The 18073-nt window shown below is 42.8% G+C and overlaps 1 protein-coding gene across 4 annotated transcripts in view; it reads left to right on the forward strand.

Annotated features, from left to right (window-relative positions):
- Nucleotides 1-18073, forward strand: part of Sort1 (sortilin 1) — a 93227-nt gene that overhangs the window by 68212 nt on the left and 6942 nt on the right. For all 4 annotated transcript variants that reach the window (XM_048363065.1, XM_048363067.1, XM_048363066.1 and 1 more), the window contains exons 9-14: nucleotides 3169-3313; nucleotides 5271-5426; nucleotides 8735-8841; nucleotides 12847-12949; nucleotides 13899-14067; nucleotides 16890-17080. In XM_048363065.1, coding sequence (XP_048219022.1) covers nucleotides 3169-3313; nucleotides 5271-5426; nucleotides 8735-8841; nucleotides 12847-12949; nucleotides 13899-14067; nucleotides 16890-17080 — 871 coding nt within the window. The remainder of the gene's footprint in view (nucleotides 1-3168; nucleotides 3314-5270; nucleotides 5427-8734; nucleotides 8842-12846; nucleotides 12950-13898; nucleotides 14068-16889; nucleotides 17081-18073) is intronic.

Below are 18073 nucleotides of genomic sequence, written 5' to 3' on the forward strand. Positions count from 1 at the left end.
GGTCAGGCTAAGGTACACTACATCTACAAATAAAAGAGAAGGGCTCCTTGGTTGAAGCACAAGGAAGAATGATCCAGAGTAGGCCCAGATTCTGCAGGCTTTGGTTCTTCATGTGTTGAGGAGCTGCACAGAGTATGTGAGTGTGGGAGACATGATTTGACTTCCCTTTTAACAAAATCTGTGTGCACAGAATGTCTAAGAGGAAGCAAGAATGGAAGCATCAGGGGAAATTAGGGGGCCCTTATGGTAGCCAACTGAGGGATGTGGTAGCAGGGACCAGGCTGTTAATGGGTGAAGGGAGATCAGGCAACAAGGGCTCACACCTGCAATTCTGCTCAGGAGGCTGAGGTCTGAGGATTGAGGTTCTAAGTCAGCCCAGGCAGAAAAGTCTATGAGACTCTTATCTTCAATTAACCAGCAAAAGGCAAAGCCTGACGTGGAGCTGTGCTAGCCTTGAGCGAAAAAGCTAAGGGATAGTGCTCAGGCCCTGAGTTGAAACCCCAAAACTGGCATAAACAAAAAAATACCACAGTAAGTAAGGACAGAGATAGTAAGAGCATACATTTATTTTTAATGAATTGATGATAGGACTTGCTGATTAAGTATAATAGCTGCAAGAGAAGTAGGTTTGTGGGAGAAAAATCAAGAATTAAGCTGGGTCCTAGTGACTCATGCCTGTTATCTTAACTACTCAGTAAGTGAGATCTGAAGGATCAAAGCTAATCTGGAAAGAAAAGTCTGTGAGACTGCATCTCTTAAATAACTAATAAAAAGCAGGACTGGAGGTGTGCTGTTCAAGTGGAAGAGCACCATCTGTGAGCAAAAAAGCCCATTGAGAGTGCAAGGTCCTGAGTTCAAGTCCCAGTACCAGCAGAAAGAGAGAGGGGGAAGAGAGAGAGAGGAAGAAAGGGAGGGAGGGAAGGAGAGAAAGAAAGAGAAAGAGAGAGGGAGGGAGAGGAGAGGAAGGAGAAAACAAAGAGGAAGGGAAAGGAAAGGGGAAAGGGAAAGGGAGGGGAACAGGTAAGGTATGTCAAGACAATGTGAAATCACCAAAGCCAAATGAAAAAAATGTATTTCAGGAGGAAGAAGTGATCAGTTTTGTTAAACTTAAGTGAGATGTTAACCCCTTGAGCTGTAGAAATACCTTCTGAAGTTGGCAAAGTGGGTTATTGCTGACTTTGACAAAAGCAGTTTCCTTGGAGTAGTAAGGTTAAGAGGCTGATTCAAGTGGTTTCAGGAAGACCTGGAGATGGGGAAATAGTATACGAAGTACAGGTAACTCCAGGAATCTTGTGATAACCTCCCTACAACCTTATGAGCTCATACTATTACCTCAAGAGGAAATTGACCTAGTAGAACCTACCTAGTAGAAAACTAGTAGAAATCATTTTGTCATATTCCAGAGGTAGTTTCCTGTCTACTACATGCACAATTTAAATCATACTATGCACTTTTTGAGCTATAATTTCTCTGTGTATCAATGAGATTAAAGATCAAAAGTAATGAAATATCTTGGTTGAAGAATTGTATCACTGAATTCTTAATAGTAGTTAACCTAAAGGGTCTGACTAGATTTAAACCTAAAGATACTGTACTTGATTGGAGAGAGAGAGAGAAAGAGAGAGAGAGAGAGAGAGAGAGAATCTGAGAAATTGAAGCAAGGGCCTTGCAAGTACTCTACTACTGAGCTATCTCTCAGACCTCTAGTAGCAGCTACGTTAAGCTATTTATCAGAGAGTAGGTTTTAATTGACTTCTTAAAAGTCTCTTTTACCAGTCAAATACTCTTGGTTTTTTGCCAGTCCTGGAGCTTGGGACTCAGGGCCTGAGCACTGTCCCTGGCTTCTTTTTGCTCAAGGCTAGCACTCTGCCACTTGAGCCACAGTGCCACTTCTGGCCGTTTTCTATATATGTGGTGCTGAGAAATCAAACCCAGGGCTTCATGTATACAAGGCGAGCACTCTACCACTAGGCCATGTTCCCAGCCCTCAGATACTCTTGATATTCATGTCCTTACAGTAATTTCAGACTCTCCTTGGCCTCCTCACTCATGCATGTGTCCTTGATAACGTCTCTTCTGAGAGAACTCCTTAAAAAAGCATGTCACATCTTGACTTCCCTGTAGTCTCCCAACATAAGTTTCATCTCCATTTTCTAGATCCTTAATTATCTGATTTTTTTGGATTCTTAATTATCTAATACCAGAATAATCTCAGAGACCAAATGTTTTTTGTTTAAAATACTATGTTTATTCATGCATATGGCAGTCCCCTAACCCAGAGGCTGACTAATATGTAAAGACGAGTCAACTGAAGACATAAAGATATTCATGTGTGGTTTTAAATATAATATGTATACTAAAGAGAGCAGGCCATTTGCTAGCCTTTTCTCTATTCCATAAAAGAGACCAGATTTCTATGTTGTCATCATCATTTTGAAAATATAATATGAGCAAGAATATACTAATGGTAGCCAGGCACTGGTGGCTCACAAATGTAATCCTAGCTACTCAGGCAGCTAAGATCTGAGGATTGAGATTTAAAGGCAGCTCAGGCAGAAAAGTCCATGACACTTTTATCTCCAATTAACCACCAGAAAAGTAGAAGTGGTTCTGTGGCTGAAAGTGGCTTTGAGCAAAGGAGTTCAGGGACAGTGTCCAGGCAGAAAAAGGAAGGAAGGAAGGAAGGAAGGAAGGAAGGAAGGAGGGAGGGAGGAGGGAGGGAGGGAGGGAGGGAGGGAAGGAAGGAGGGAAGGAAGGAAGGAAGGAAAAAGTAAAGAAAGAAACTGCCCTGAGTTAGAAAGAAAGAAAGAGAAATAAAAGTAAAGAAAGAAACTGTACAGGTAGTTACAAAGCCAAGCTTATGGTGGTCCAGTCAGATCCTTAACTCTCTTGAAAGAGATGATTATCATAGATTGGGAGGCTCATACCAGAATGAAAGAGTCAAAGAGAAAGGAAAGCAAGGTAGTTTTACTTATAATAGAATCCGTTTTTCCTGTTGCCTGGAAGGGGTTAGAAATTGCCATGGTAATTGGCACTATGATCTTTGACTGCAATTGAACCCACTGAGGAATGAACAGTAACTATTAAACATGCTGTCCCTGTATATGGCCTCGTAGCAGAGATTATAAAGATAGATAGGTAGATAAGACCTTGGCCAATGTATTCCAGGATACAACAAGGAGGATCCACGTGTCAACAGATGAAGGGGACACATGGAGCATGGCCCAGCTCCCCGCCGTGGGACAGGAGCAGTTCTACTCCATCCTGGCAGCCAATGACGACATGGTATTCATGCACGTTGATGAACCTGGAGGTGAGAGTCCGTCCTCAGCATGCGTCAGCTGTGAGCTCTGCTCCGAGAAACTTCTCTTTTTATATGTCAACTTTTCCTCTTTTTTTTCAAGTAAAAAAATGCAGCCCAGACTCGGGAGCTGGGACCGCACGCCTCAACTTTTCCTCTTAACTAGGAATTTTTTTTTTTTCCCAGTCTGGGTCTTGGACTCAGGGCCTGAGCACTGACCCTGGCTTCTTTTTGCTCAAGGCTAGCGCTCTGCCACTTGAGCCACAGCACCACTTCTGGCTTTTTCTGTATATGTGGTGCTGAGGAATCGAACCCAGGGCTTCAGGCATGCTAGGCAAGCACTCTACCACTAGGCCAGATTCCCAGCCCAGGAATTTATTTTTATTTTTTATTTTTTTGCCAGTCCTGGGGCTTGGACTCAGAGCCTGAGCACTGTCCCTGGCTTCTTTTTTGCTCAAGGCTAGCACTCTATCTCTTGAGCCACAGAGCCACTTCTGGCCATTTTCTATATATGTGGTGCCGGGGAATCGAACCCAGGGCTTCATGTATATGAGGTGAGCACTCTACCACTAGGCCATATCCCCAGCCCCTCCTTTGAGCAACTTTTGAGACCCTCTCTTGCTTTCATAGTCTACTGTAGTTATGAGTGTGTTCATGTATTCTAAATCAGAGCTGCTCAGTGTAGTCAGCAGACTGGTAGAAATTTGCAAACTCTGTTACCAAAAAAGTTGAGGAAATATTTGGAAACTGTTTTTATTTTATTTTTGAGAGTGACTCTCACTGTGTAGTTCAAGCTAGCTTTGAACTTGAGATCCTCCTGTATCAGCCTCCCTAGTGCTGGAATTATAAGCATACAGCAACAGGCGAGGCTTAAAAACTCATACAACTGTTTGAAAAAGTAATTTTATATGTGTTGAATTTAAGGACACAATGCCTTATGTTTATCTTTTTTTTTCTTTTGGCTGTACTAGGGAACTCAGAGCCTCTTAACTTGATAGACAAGCCCTGTAACTTGAGCCATGCTCCTGGTCCTTTTTTATTTGTCTTTAATTTTGTGGGTTTGAAGTTGAACCCAGGACATCTAGCTTGTTGGCAAATACTCTACCACTTATACCATGCCTCCAGTCCTTTCATTTTGTATTTTGTTTCTGAGATAGGATCATAATAACCTTTTCCAGGGCCAGCCTTGAACTTGTGGTCCTCCTGCCTCTACTATTAGAGTAACTAGGACTTCAAGTATGCACCATACCTGGCATGTCTGTCCATTTTATTTTTCTACTTGTTAGTTTTTTTATTATATTATTATATTTTATTATTATTATATTATATTTTTATTATATTATATTATATAGATGAAAACATCTGTTCTGACATATTGGAAATTAAAAAATTGATCCTAGCCAGGCACCTGTGTCTTACACTCATAATCCTAGGCTGAGATCTGAGGATTACAGTTCAAAGCCAGCCTGGGTAGATAACTCTTAGAGACTCTTATCTCCAATTGCCAGTGAAAACATGGGAGTTGGAACTGTGGCCCAGGTGGTAAAACATCAACCTTGAATGAAAAGTCCAAGTGAAAGCATGAGTCCCTGAGATCAAGCCCCAGGACTAGTGTGCACGTGCATGCACATCCACACGCACGTGTACACACACACACTATCCTTCACCACAAATGACTTGAGAAACATTGTTCTAAAGTACAAAGATTTAGAAATATATTTTCTCTGGCATCTGGTTAAGTCATTCAACAAACTCAGCATCTCCATATTCCAGACACTAAGCTGGGCGCTGTAATTAAAGATGGCCTTTGAAGACGCTGATGAACTCTCAAGTCTTAATTTTCATCTGAGAGAAACAATTGACAAATGTGGTAGACCAATTAGGCAAAATCCTATGCATGGCTACCCTACTGATGTTCTCTCTGTTTCCTATGAAGACTTACTGTTTTTTGTTTGTTTGCACATTATAGACACTGGATTTGGCACTATCTTTACCTCTGATGATCGAGGCATTGTCTATTCCAAGTCTTTGGACAGACATCTCTATACAACCACAGGGGGAGAGACTGACTTTACCAATGTGACTTCCCTCCGTGGAGTCTACATAACAAGCATGCTCTCAGAAGGTAAGGCTTGCCATGACTGTTCTTCTGCCTTGCTCTTTCAGCTCAGTGTGTTAGGATTTGAAGCCTCCAACGAACCTGATGGTCTTGTCCCCTAGGAATGTGCCTGGCTTACATATGTAAATTCTGGCTCCCTATATAAATGAGTTATGGTAAATAACCATAGAGCAAAGCAACAGTAGATAGAAAGATGTTTGGAATCTGTTGTTAATGTATATAAAGTAACAACAGGCTCATTTCTATATGCCTGGACCTCTGTATTGGGAGGTTCAGACACATAGAAATGAGTCTGAAAGCCAGGCACCATTGGCTTGCACCTATAATCCTAGCTACTCAGGAGGCTGAGGTCTGAGGATCATGGTTCAATGCTAGCCTAGGCAGGAAAGTCTGTGAGAATCTTATGTCCAAGTAACTGGCACAAAGACAGAAGTGGTGCTATGTCTCAAGTGGTAGAGCACTAGCCTTGAGCAAAAAAGCTAAGGGACAGTGCCTAGGCCCTGAGTTCAAACCCCAGTAGTGACACACACACACACACACACAAAGAGAAAAAGAGACTGGAAGGGGGAGGAACAGAGGGAAGGAAAGAAGGAAGGAAGGGAGAATGGGAGGGAGGGAGGGAAAGAGGAAAGAAGCAAGCAAGTATGTAGTCTGTCTGAATTTGAACTACTTTTCTTCTTCTTCTTCCTTTTTTTTTTTTTTGCCAGTCCTGGGGCTTGAACTCAGGGCCTGCGCACTGTCCCTGGCTTCTTTTTGCTCGAGGCCAACACTCTACCTCTTGAGCCACAGATCTACTCCCGGCTTTTTCTGTGTATATGGTGCTGAGGAATCGAACCCAGGGCTTCATGAATGCTAGGCAAGCACGACCACTGAACCACATTCTCAGCCCACTACTTTTCTTCTTACAGAGGGCATAGCAAGGGCTAGCCAAGATTTTCCTAATTATCTACTTAATGAAGCTGCAAGCTCATGTTAATAAGGCTCAATTTTACAAATGAATACATTACTCCCAAAATTACTCTTAAATTTTTATTTACGTATTTATTATTTGGATACAGGTGAGGACTGTTTTTATTTGGTCAGTTCCTTGTAATGGGCTACAAAGTCCTACATGACACACTGGCTATCTTTTCCTCTCTGACCTCCTCTTCAATTCTTCTTTCATTCACTGTTTTATAGTTTGTTTGTTTTTTTCCAGAGCTGAGGACCAAACTTGGGGCCTTGTGCTCGCCAAGCAGGCGCTCTTCCGCTGAGCTAAATCCCCAGCCCCCTTTGATTCACTCTTGCCACTAATACTAACCCCTTGCCAGTCCAGGTACATATGTGCATTCATTAGTACATACCAGATGCATACACTCATTCATTATGTATCTGCACTGACATTCCCGTGTGTTTCCTTAGGCTGATGCTTCCCCCTTCAAGCCTTTGCTCATGTGTTACTTTCTGAATGAGACCTACCCTGGCTGTCCTATTTCCAATTCCAGTCTGCCTTCTTTTCTTCATATATACACTCCCAATCCACCTTTAGATTCACAAGATTTTTCCATAGTACTTGTTTTCTAACACACTATATATGTAAAAACCTTTTACATAGTGGGCCCTCAATAAATGTTGGTTGAATGAGTGAATTTTCACTTACTTTTTTATTTGGTATTACTTTGAAAACTAAAACCCTGTAATAAAACCTTAGACTGTAATAATTTATATAATTGAAGACAGAGAATGAAGATGAGACATAAGGGGGGGAATGAAAAATTATATAAATTATATATGATATGGGGTAAAGCTGGGTGCCAGTGGCTCACACCTGTAATCCTAGCTACTCAGGAGGCTGAGATCTAAGGCTCTTGGTTCAAAGCCAGCCCAGTCAGGAAAGTCCATGAGACACTTATCTCTAATTAAGCACCAGAAAACTATTGGTCAAGGGGTAGAGTGCTAGCCTTGAGCTGAAGTGCTCAGAGAGAGCGCCCAGACCCAGAGTTCAAGCCTTATGACTGAAAAAAAAAAAAAAAAAAAAAAGATATGGGATAGTGGAGAAACAATTAATTAGGATTTTTTTTATTTTTATTTTTTTTAATTTATTTTATTATTATTATTATTTTTTTTTTTTTTTTTTTTTTTTTTTTTTTTTTTTTTGCCAGTCCTGGGCCTTGGACTCAGGGCCTGAGCACTGTCCCTGGCTTCTCTTTGCTCAAGACTAGCACTCTACCACTTGAGCCACAGCGCCACTTCTGGCTGTTTTCTGTGTATGTCGTGCTGGGGAACCAAACCTAGGGCTTCATGCATATGAGAGTCAAGCACTCTTGCCACTAGGCCATATTCCCAGCCCAAATTAGGAAATATTTGTTCAGGTTTAAGCACAAATATTCAAATCTTGAGGGTCCCTAAAACGAGCCTGATGTGATGGCCTTGGCCAGATAAAGGTTAATTTGCCTTCCCGTGGTAGATTTCCCTCAGAGGCATCAAACAAGGGAAGAGAATGAGCACTAGCCTATTCATGTTGACCCCAAGCAGAAATATGCCGGGTCGCCTTCTGTTACTCTAATAGAATACCTGAGGCAGTCAGCTTTTATTTGTTTGTTTGTTTTTTTGCCAGTCCTAGGCCTTGAACTCAGGGCCTGAGCACTGTCCTTGGCTTCTTTTTGCTCAAGGCTAGCACTCTATCTCTTGCGCCACAGTGCCACTTCTGGCTTTCTTCTATATATGTGGTACTGAGAAATTGAACCCAGGGCTTCATGTATATGAGGTGAGCACTTTACTACTAGGCCATATTTTCATCCCAGCAGTCAGCTTTTAAAGAGAAGAGATTTGCTTTGGTTCAGTTCTGAAAGTTTCAGTCCATGGCTGGTTATTCCTACTATTTGGGGGGAGTGTATAATAGAGGAAGCCCCTTCACCTCAAAAATGGAAAGGAACTGGATCCCCAGTGGTTCCTGATGATGTAACTTCTTTCCAGTAGGTCTGACCTCTTAAAGATTCCATCATCTCCCAAAAGTGTCACAGACTAGCAACCAGGCTTTCAACACAACTATAGAAGGGACATTTAAGACCCAAGCTATATGATAAAATATATCGTTAGCATTAACCCAGTTGGTTTCTGGGATTAGTGGATCCTGTTCAGGTGAAAATATTTCTTCAAATCTCATATTTCAAGTGCTGCTCACCAAACCCTGGACCGTTTTGTAAGGTATTAAAAGCTGTGTCACTCCAGGGTTAAATAGTGTTAAAATGCCTGCAGAGAATTAAAGTGAAGTGATTGACTTCAATTGGGTGCCTCCAGTGTACTGGGTTTATGGTCACTCTTTTCCTATTCAGATAATTCTATCCAGACCATGATCACGTTTGACCAGGGAGGAAGGTGGAAACACCTGAGGAAGCCTGAGAACAGCGAGTGTGATGCTACAGCGAAGAACAAGAATGAGGTTGGTTTGGTACCTGCCGTCCATCTTTGTACGTGTGCAGAAAAACAACCAGTCCGCTCTACTGTAGCTTGGGCCAGGCTTTTGAATATCCCAATCTTACTAAATTGGGTCTACAACTTAAGATGGAAGGTTTGGAAATGGAGAATGGTGAAGTTCACTTAGAATTTGAGAAATAGGAACTATGTGGAAGGGCCAAGATACTGTGGATTATGTGTTCTTTCTTTCTTTCTTTGTTTCTTTCTTTCTTTGTTTCTTTCTTTCTTTCTTTCTTTCTTTCTTTCTTTCTTTCTTTCTTTCTTTCTTTCTTTCTTTCTTTCTTTCTTTGCTAGTCCTGGGGCTTGAACTCAGGGCCTGAGCACTGTCCCTGGCTTCTTTTACTCAAGGCTAGCACTCTACTATTTGAGCCACAGCACCACTTCTGGATTTTTCTGTTTATGTGGTGCTGAGGAATCAAACCCAGGGCTTCATGCATGTTAGGCAAGCATTCTTGCCACTAAGCCACATTCACAGCCCTGGATTATGTGTCTTTTAAAAAAGAACAAAAGTAAGGGCTAACAGTGTATTTTACTAACTACTGAATGGAAAAGGAATGGGTTGATGTGCCGATTTTTAGTTACAAGTCTGCATGGCAATGATAAAGCTAAAGAAAATCTATAGGGAGCCAAAATGCAGCTGTCCATAGCAGTGCATATCTGCACTGATGAGAGCATGCAGCCTTCTTTCCCCTCAGCCTGGCTCACGTAGCTGGTGGGTGGTAATGTTTCTAGTGCTTGGGAAGGCAGAACAGGCCCCTCTGAGGAGGGTGTGGGAACTGGACACACAAACAGCCACTCTCAGAGATCCGAGATACCAGGAGTGACAGGCCTTGACAGGCAAGAGAGAAGGCAATGGACAAGCTTTGTATCTAGCTCCTCCTCAGAGAGTTTAAGAGGAGCCTGGGGGAGCACTGGGAGTTGGTTCCCTTTAACAGAGAACGTGCTGGGATGCTGGTAGTTCCTGAGCAATCCGTGTACCCTGCTGACAGGAGCTCTACTTTCCTTGCCGGAGTTTCTGCTCAAGAGCCGTAGAGGTTGTGAGATAACTCCCCACTCATCCTCCTTCTCTGAGTGCTGCTGAATCTGCCTGCTCCTTGTCCATCCTTTTCCTGCTCCGGGCCTTTCATCTGCCCTCCTCGCTTTGCCTCCTCGCAGGTAGAGGCCTCTTTCTTAGCTTTGCCACCTCTGGCTCCTATACCTGACTCCTGAGAGTCTAGGGTTCCCCTTTGCCTGTGAATCAAGGCTGTGCCTCCCTTCCCACCCACCCCCCAACCCCGTGAAGGAAGGTTGTTTCTCCGCCCCCCCCTTCTCATCCTTTCATCGTTACTGTGTACCTCATTGCTGACATCCCTGGCTGAAACCACTGCTACTTCTTAAACATTCTGCATGTACCTTCCCTGGTCAGTGTCCCTCCGTGAAATTAGGCCCGTTTCCCCGAACCCTGAATAATTAGAATTAATGGAAATCCTAACCCTCCTCAGTACTCAACCAGTTAAAACTAATCACTTTTCTTCATTTTCTTAACTTTTTATATAGTAAAATGTACATAACATTTTTACCATTTGAGTATACTAACTCATCCTGCTTTGTACTTCAAATACTTTCTGACATTTATTTTCTAATCAGCCTTATTAAAGGATAATTGATAAATTAAAATGTACAATGTAGTGTTTTGTCATATGTATATATTGTAAAATGATTACCAGAATCAAACTAATTAATATAACATCACAGGTACCTTTTAATTGTGTATGAGGTGAGAACACTTAGGAGTTACTGTCAACAATGTCAACAAAATTCAAATGTGCAATACAGTTTTATAGAACATAGTCTTCTTCATCTTGATTTCAGCTTCTAGAATTTATTCCTCCTGTATAACTGAAACTTTGTAACATTTTTCCAATATCTACCCACTTTCTTCTTCTTTTTTAAAATTCCACATATAAATGAGGCCACACAGTGTTTGTCTCTCTGTGCTTGGCTTATTCATATAACGTCCTGTGGATCCAACTGTGTATACACAGATGTGAGGACCTGCTTTTATTAAGGCTAACTAATCCCCCTAGTGCATATACGCCTCACTTTCTTTATCCACTCGTCCCGTTGATTCTGTATTTTGGCTGTCATGAATCATCCTGCAATGAACAGGGGAGTACAGATATGTCTTTGAGATTCTGATTACATTTCCTTTGGGAAAATACTGAGAGTGACTAGAGACATGGCTCAAGTGGTAGAGTGCCTGTCCAGTAAGTGTTAGAGCCCTGAGTTCTAACCCAAGTATCACCAAATAAAGAAAAGCTTCCCTTTTCTTCACATTTTCAACACTTGTATTTTGTCTTTTTGTTAATAGCCATTCTAACAGATACAATATAGTATTGTGATTTTTATTTCCCTCATGATTAGTAATATTGGGAATTTGTTTTTCATATCCCCTTTGGCTATTTGAATGCTTTTTGAAAAATAGCTATTCAGATCTTTGTGCATTTGTTCTTGCCAGTCCTGGGGCTTGAACTCAGAGCCTGAGCACTGTCCCTGAGTTTCTTTTGCTCAAGGCTGGCACTCTACAGGTGAGCCACAGCGCCACTTCGGCTTTTCCTGTTTTTGTGGTACTAAGGAATCAAACTCAGCGCTTCATGCATGCTAGGCAAGCACTCTATCATTAAGCCACATTCCCAGCCCTCCGGTGCATTTTTTTTTTTTTTTTTTTTGCCAGTCCTGGGCCTTGGACTCAGGGCCTGAGCACTGTCCCTGGCTTCTCTTTGCTCAAGGCTAGCACTCTGCCACTTGAGCCACAGCGCCACTTCTGGCCATTTTCTGTATATGTGGTGCTGGGGAATCAAACCCAGGGCTTCAAGTATACGAGGCAAGCGCTCTTGCCACTAGGCCATATTCCCAGCCCCCCTCCAGTGCATTTTTAAACTGAATTACTTTGTTTGTTTTTTCTAGTCCTGGGGCTTGAATTCAGGGCCTGAGCCCTGTCTCTGGCTTCTTTTTGCTCAAAGCTAGCACTCTGCCACTTGAGCCACAGCACCACTTCTGGCCTTTTCTATATATGCGGTGCTGAGGAATCGAACCCAGGGCTTCATGCATACAAGGCGAGCACCCTACCACTAGGCCATATTCCCAGCCTAAACTGAATTACTTTGTAAATATTTTGTCCTGTTCTGTAAGTTACTGTTGCTTTTTTTTTTTTTTAATTTGGTGCTGGTTCTGGGGCTTGAACCCTGTGCCTTGACACTGTTCCTGAGCTGTTATGCTCAAAACTAGCAGTCTACCATTTGAGCTATGCCTCTAGTCATTTCTCAGTATTTTCCCAAAATAATTTTTTTCAGAAATAAATTTACTTATTAATTACTATTTAATTAATTATTCATCTATTTAGTAAGTACTGGGGTTTGAACTTAAAGCCTTGCATTTACCACTTGGGTTTAAATGTCAATAGAGATGACCCGTCAGAACATGCTAAATGAAATGAACCAAAATGCTAAATGAAATGACACAAAAAGACAAATGCTATATGATTTCATATATATGAGGTACCTAGAGTAATCAGTAGAAAAATAGAATAGTGGTTGCTTGGGCTATCAGGAGCCAGAAATAAGGACTTGTTGCTTAAAGGGTAATAGCTTCAGTTTTGCAAGATTAAATGTTCTTTTAAAAAGAATATACGGTGTGAGGGAGGGGTAATATTGTCCAAAAACAAATGTATTCTTTACTTAACTGAAACCCCTCTGTACATTACCTTTTTAATAACAATAAGAGAAAATTTAAAGAATAATCTTAATACCCCTGAAATACATATTTTAAAAGCTAAAATGATAAATTTTATGAAATGCATACTTTACCACAATTTAAAAATCAGATTACCTCCACTGAAGTCTGGGTTGAGTTCAGAGTGTTGGGGGCTCTATGCAATGAGTAGGGACATTGTGCCTTTGGTTTTAATCTGAGCCTTGATTTCTCTTCACAGTGTAGCCTTCATATTCATGCTTCTTACAGCATTTCCCAGAAACTGAACGTTCCAATGGCTCCACTCTCTGAACCTAATGCTGTGGGCATAGTCATCGCTCACGGTAAGCATTCCCTTCCCACCGCCATGGACACAAGTAGCCTTTGAGAAAAATCACAGCAAATAAGCCTTGGTATTTCTTTTTTTTTGGCAGAGGGGCAGTCCAGGGCCTTGAACTCAGGGCCTGAGCACTGTCCCTGGCTTCTTTTTGCTCAAGGCTAGCGCTCTGCCATTTGAGCCACAGCGCCACTTCCGGCTTTTTTTTCCCCTATATATGTGGTGCTGAAGAATCAAACCCAGGGTCTCATGTGTACGAGGCAAGCACTCTACCACTAGGCCATATTCCCAGCCCTTGGTATTTCTTTAGTAGAATTTTTTTATTTTTATTTTTTGGTTCGAGACTCAGTACTTGACACTCTCACTCATTGGCTAGCACTGTACCAACTGAGACATGTCTTTAAGCCCTAGTAGAAGTTCTTGCACTATAACAATGCTTTGAGTTTTCTTTCTTTCTATTTATTTGTTTGTTTGCTTGTTTGGGCTTGTTTGTTGGTTTGTTTTGTGCTAGTCCAGGGGCTTAAACTCAGGGTTTGGGCACTGTCCCTGAGCTTTTGTGCTCAAGGCTAGCACTTTACCACTTGAGCCATAGCCCAGTCCCACTTCCGTTTTTTTTTTTTTTTTTTTTGGTGTTTTTTGGTGTTTTTTTGCTTTTGTTTTTTTAAGTTGGAGATAAAAGCCTCAAGGGCTTTCCTGCCCAGGCTGGCTTTGAACCACAATCCTCAGATCTCCTGATTAGCTAGGATTGTAGAGGTGGGCCACAGGCCCCCAGCTTGCTTTGGTTTTTAGATAGCCTTATACCTGTGAGAGTAAAGTGACTTCTTCCTCTACCCAGTTTCAGTGGCCTTCATTTGTGCTGTCCAAGACCCTGTGAGCAGTGATTGCATTACTCTGTCAGTGCCTCCTCTCGGTGCCATTGTCAATGCGTGCCGATGAGCTCGTGCTTTGTGTTGTAGGCAGTGTCGGGGATGCCATCTCAGTGATGGTCCCAGATGTTTACATCTCAGACGACGGGGGTTACTCCTGGACGAAGATGCTGGAAGGACCCCACCACTATACCATCCTGGACTCTGGAGGCCTCATTGTGGCCATCGAACACAGCAGCCATCCTATCAATGTGATTAAGTATGCATGAGCTCCACTCCCCACACATACCTGCACAGGGCTGCCCTGGGAACCGTCTCGGCTTATTGATGAGAAAGTCAGACCCAGTTTGAGATTTTTGCACTCTGCTGAGCTATAGGGAAAGTGCTAGGAGCAATTGTGTTTAGAGCAACTCTCTGACCCCCTTCTGTTGGGGTTCAGCTTTGGCCTTGAGGGGGAAGGGCAGAGGAGAGCGCTCCTGAGACGCTGCCCTTCCTCCCAGCCCTGGGGGAATGCAGAAGCAGGCCACAATTCTCTGGGTCCAGAACCAGAAGAACTGGCTTTGCAACCAGTCCCCCAACTTTCTCGCCAGCCCATGTGCCCCCATTCTGGCGGGCTTTCCCCCTGGGGTGGCGCTATCCAAGTGACGTTAGCTCATGAGGGGGTCCTATGACAAGCTTGCCAGCCTATCGCCAGCTCTTGGCTGATCACCCCCTTTTCTCGTCACCCCCATTATATCAACTGCTAGCCACTCCCTTATAAAATCAGATTTGCTCTTGAAGCGTCTCCGAGATCCGCATACGCCTGGCTTTCTTCAAGGGTAAGGAGGGAGGTAAAGCGATCCTGTATGGCCACGTGCACCTGAGGTCTTTCCTGAGCCCCCCACTCCACTCTGGCCTTACCTGCAGGTCAGGTGACCAGGGGAGAGGGTGAGAAAGGGAGCAATTAGAGTAGAGTAGAGCCTGACCCCCCCGTGCCAGGGGAGGCGACCCGAGCCCGGCACCCTTCTAGCTAACAAATTTTATTACATTTTAAAAATGGTCAGGCACTCTAGATTGGAAATGACTTTTTTTTTTTTTTCCTAGTCCTGGACCTTGGACTCAGGGCCTGAGCACTGACCCTGGCTTCTTTTTGCTCAAGGCTAGCACTCTGCCACTTGAGCCACAGTGCCACTTCTGGTCATCTTCTATATATGTGGTGCTGAGGAATCAAACCCAGGGCTTCATGTATACAAGGCAAGCACTCTTGCCACTAGGCCATATTCCCAGCCCAGGCATGTTAAATTGAAACCCCTTTGTACAACTATTTGTAGTGCCCTACCCTTTCTTTTCTTTTAAATAAATTTTACAAAGGCATTTACATCCATGTTTTCTATAAATGTATCTTTTCCCCTCCTTTTTTTTTTCAAAGAAGGTAAGACTAGGTACTGTTTATTTGAACTTGAATTAAGAGACCAAACATCAATTTGGACCAACCATCAATTTAGAAACTACTGTTCTTTGAGTTCATATTATTCCTTGTTATGGGGTAAGAGATGTTATGGAGTTTGAGGGAGGGGTTTCCCCGTCCCTCCAAGAGTCTAACACTCAGAGACAGTCTCCAGCAAAAAGATGGGTTTATTGGGGAAGCAAAAAGCGAACTGACCAGCCAGGGACGCAGCACAGACTCAGGAGCTGAAACTGTGACAGTGAAAAGCAGGCTGACCAGCCAGGGACACAGTGCAGACTCGGGAGCTGCCACCGTGACCCCGAGCAGTCCTCAAATTGTTTTCCCCTCCTTTGTTAACTAATATACCCAAAGTACTTTATGTGCATATATTAAAGTAGAACAGTGAGAACTATTAAAATTTATAAATACTTTTTTTTTTTTTTTTGCCAGTCCTGGGCCTTGGACTCAGGGCCTGAGCACTGTCCCTGGCTTCTTCCCGCTCAAGGCTAGCACTCTGCCACCTGAGCCACAGCGCCCCTTCTGGCCGTTTTCCGTATATGTGGTGCTGGGGAATCGAACCTAAGGCCTCGTGTATCCGAGGCAGGCACTCTTGCCACTAGGCCATATTCCCAGCCCATATAAATAAATTAAGAAAGGAATGAATAAATAAAAAGGAGAAGTGGGGAAGAGAGTAATGTAAGGGTAAATTTGATCAAAGCACACTGGGTACACACATAGACATATTACAAGGAAATACTTTTAAAATTAACATAGGCTGAGAGCCAGTGGCTCATGCCTGTAATCCTAGCTACTTAGGAGGCTGAGATTCGAGGATTGCCTTTTGAGGCTGGTCCAGGTAGGAAAGTCCCTGTGAAACTCTTCTCTCCAATTAACCCCTCCAAAATCAGAAGGGATGCCGTGGCTCAAGTGGTAGAGGACTAGCTTTACACACAGAGCGGCTCAGGGGTGGCGTCCAGGCCCTGAGGTTGAGGCCACAACTGACCAACAAAAAGTTAAAATAGCTTAGTGTCAATTGGCTCACACTTGTTATCCTAGCTTCTTAGGAGGTTGAGTTTTGAGGATTGTGGTTCAAAACCAGCCCAGGCAAGAAATTTAATGAGATTCTTATTTCCAATTAGCCACTACAAAAATCTAGAAGTGGAGCTGTTGTTTAAGTGGTAGAACACTTGCCTTATACAACAAAAGTTCAGAGACATTATCCAGGCCCCGAGTTCAAGCCCCAGGACTGGCACCAAAGATTAATATTAATAATAATATTTAGGGCTGGGAATATAGCCTAGTGGCAAGAGTGCTTGCCTCCTACACATGAGGCTCTCGGTTCGATTCCTCAGCACCACATATATGGAAAACGGCCAGAAGGGGCGCTGTGGCTCAGGTGGCAGAGTGCTAGCCTTGAGCGGGAAGAAGCCAGGGACAGTGCTCAGGCCCTGAGTCCAAGGCCCAGGACTGGCCAAAAAATAAAAATAAAAAAATAATAATAATATTTAACTAATTAACTAAAATAATTGTCAGCAAGTAAATCATAACCTAAATACAGGGCTTCCTTATGTTGTAGACCAAACAGCCATAGTGCTTTCCTGAGATTCCTAGTACCTTGGTCCTCTGTCATGATCTTTCTCTAATGGTTATTTCAGGTTCTCCACAGATGAAGGTCAGTGCTGGAAAACCTACGCATTCACCAGAGAGCCCATCTATTTCACTGGGCTAGCATCCGAGCCCGGAGCCAGGTCCATGAACATCAGCATTTGGGGGTTCACAGAGTCTTTCCTAACCCGGCAATGGATCTCCTACACCATTGACTTTAAAGATGTCCTTGAAAGGAATTGTGAGTATCGCCTCTGGAATTTTCTGAGACTCTTCTTCCCAAGTAATCTATCCAGTCTAATCCCTTTTAGCGCTGATAAACACATGTGCATATGAAAAGAGGTTGGAAAGTGTTTGTGTGAATGCTGTTTTTCTTAGAACCTGCACTGTGAAGAAAAATATGAGGGCCACATGTATAACATAGAACATCTTGTTTGGTTTTTTTTTAGTCAATTGTGGAGCTTGAACTCAGGGCCTGGGTACTGTCCCTGAGCTCTTCACCTCAAGGCTAGTGCTCTACCACTTGAGCCACAGCACCACTTCCAACATAGACCATCTTGTCAAGTACATTATGAAAGTAAAAAGAAAGGTGAAATGCATTTTATTGATAGATTTCTACCTTGCTATAACTAAAACATCTGACATTTTTGAGACATGATTGTTGATATAGTTCACCTTTTGTTTTCTAGCTATGAAATCTGGTATAGACTTAATACTCAGAGCAAATCTCAGCCTGAAGAGCTGTGGCTTAGAGCTACCTAATAGGACAGTGTAGGTCCGACAATAGTAGAAAGAGCCTTGTACCTTTATGACACTTTCTTTTCTGCCTTATAAGAACAGTACAGGTGTATGTCCAAAATGATCTTGATATTTCAAGAGTATAGACAAATGCAGTGGACTGTGAAGAGGAAAGTGCTTATAAGAGCAGCTAATTGATTATGTCACCTCTCAAAATGTTGAAGTAAGGAAGTTTTCATGTGGAGTTTTAGCTTGACTATCAGTTGCAACCACTGGGTAAGAGTGAAGACCACACTGACCTCTTCAAAGTGGTGTGACTTCACTAGAAGACATGATAGAGGCCTAGAAAATGGCTCCAGAAAGAGGCTGACAATGTGTAGAGAGTAACCAAAAGCAAACCCAGACTTTGTGCCAGATGATGACATTACACTGAAAAAAAGTGAAGCATAAAAGAAAACACTGGAGAAAGAGTGACCTTTGTTCACACATTGGTGTG

This window comes from Perognathus longimembris, chromosome 15 (genome assembly GCF_023159225.1).
Source record: "Perognathus longimembris pacificus isolate PPM17 chromosome 15, ASM2315922v1, whole genome shotgun sequence".
Taxonomy (NCBI): domain Eukaryota; kingdom Metazoa; phylum Chordata; class Mammalia; order Rodentia; family Heteromyidae; genus Perognathus; species Perognathus longimembris.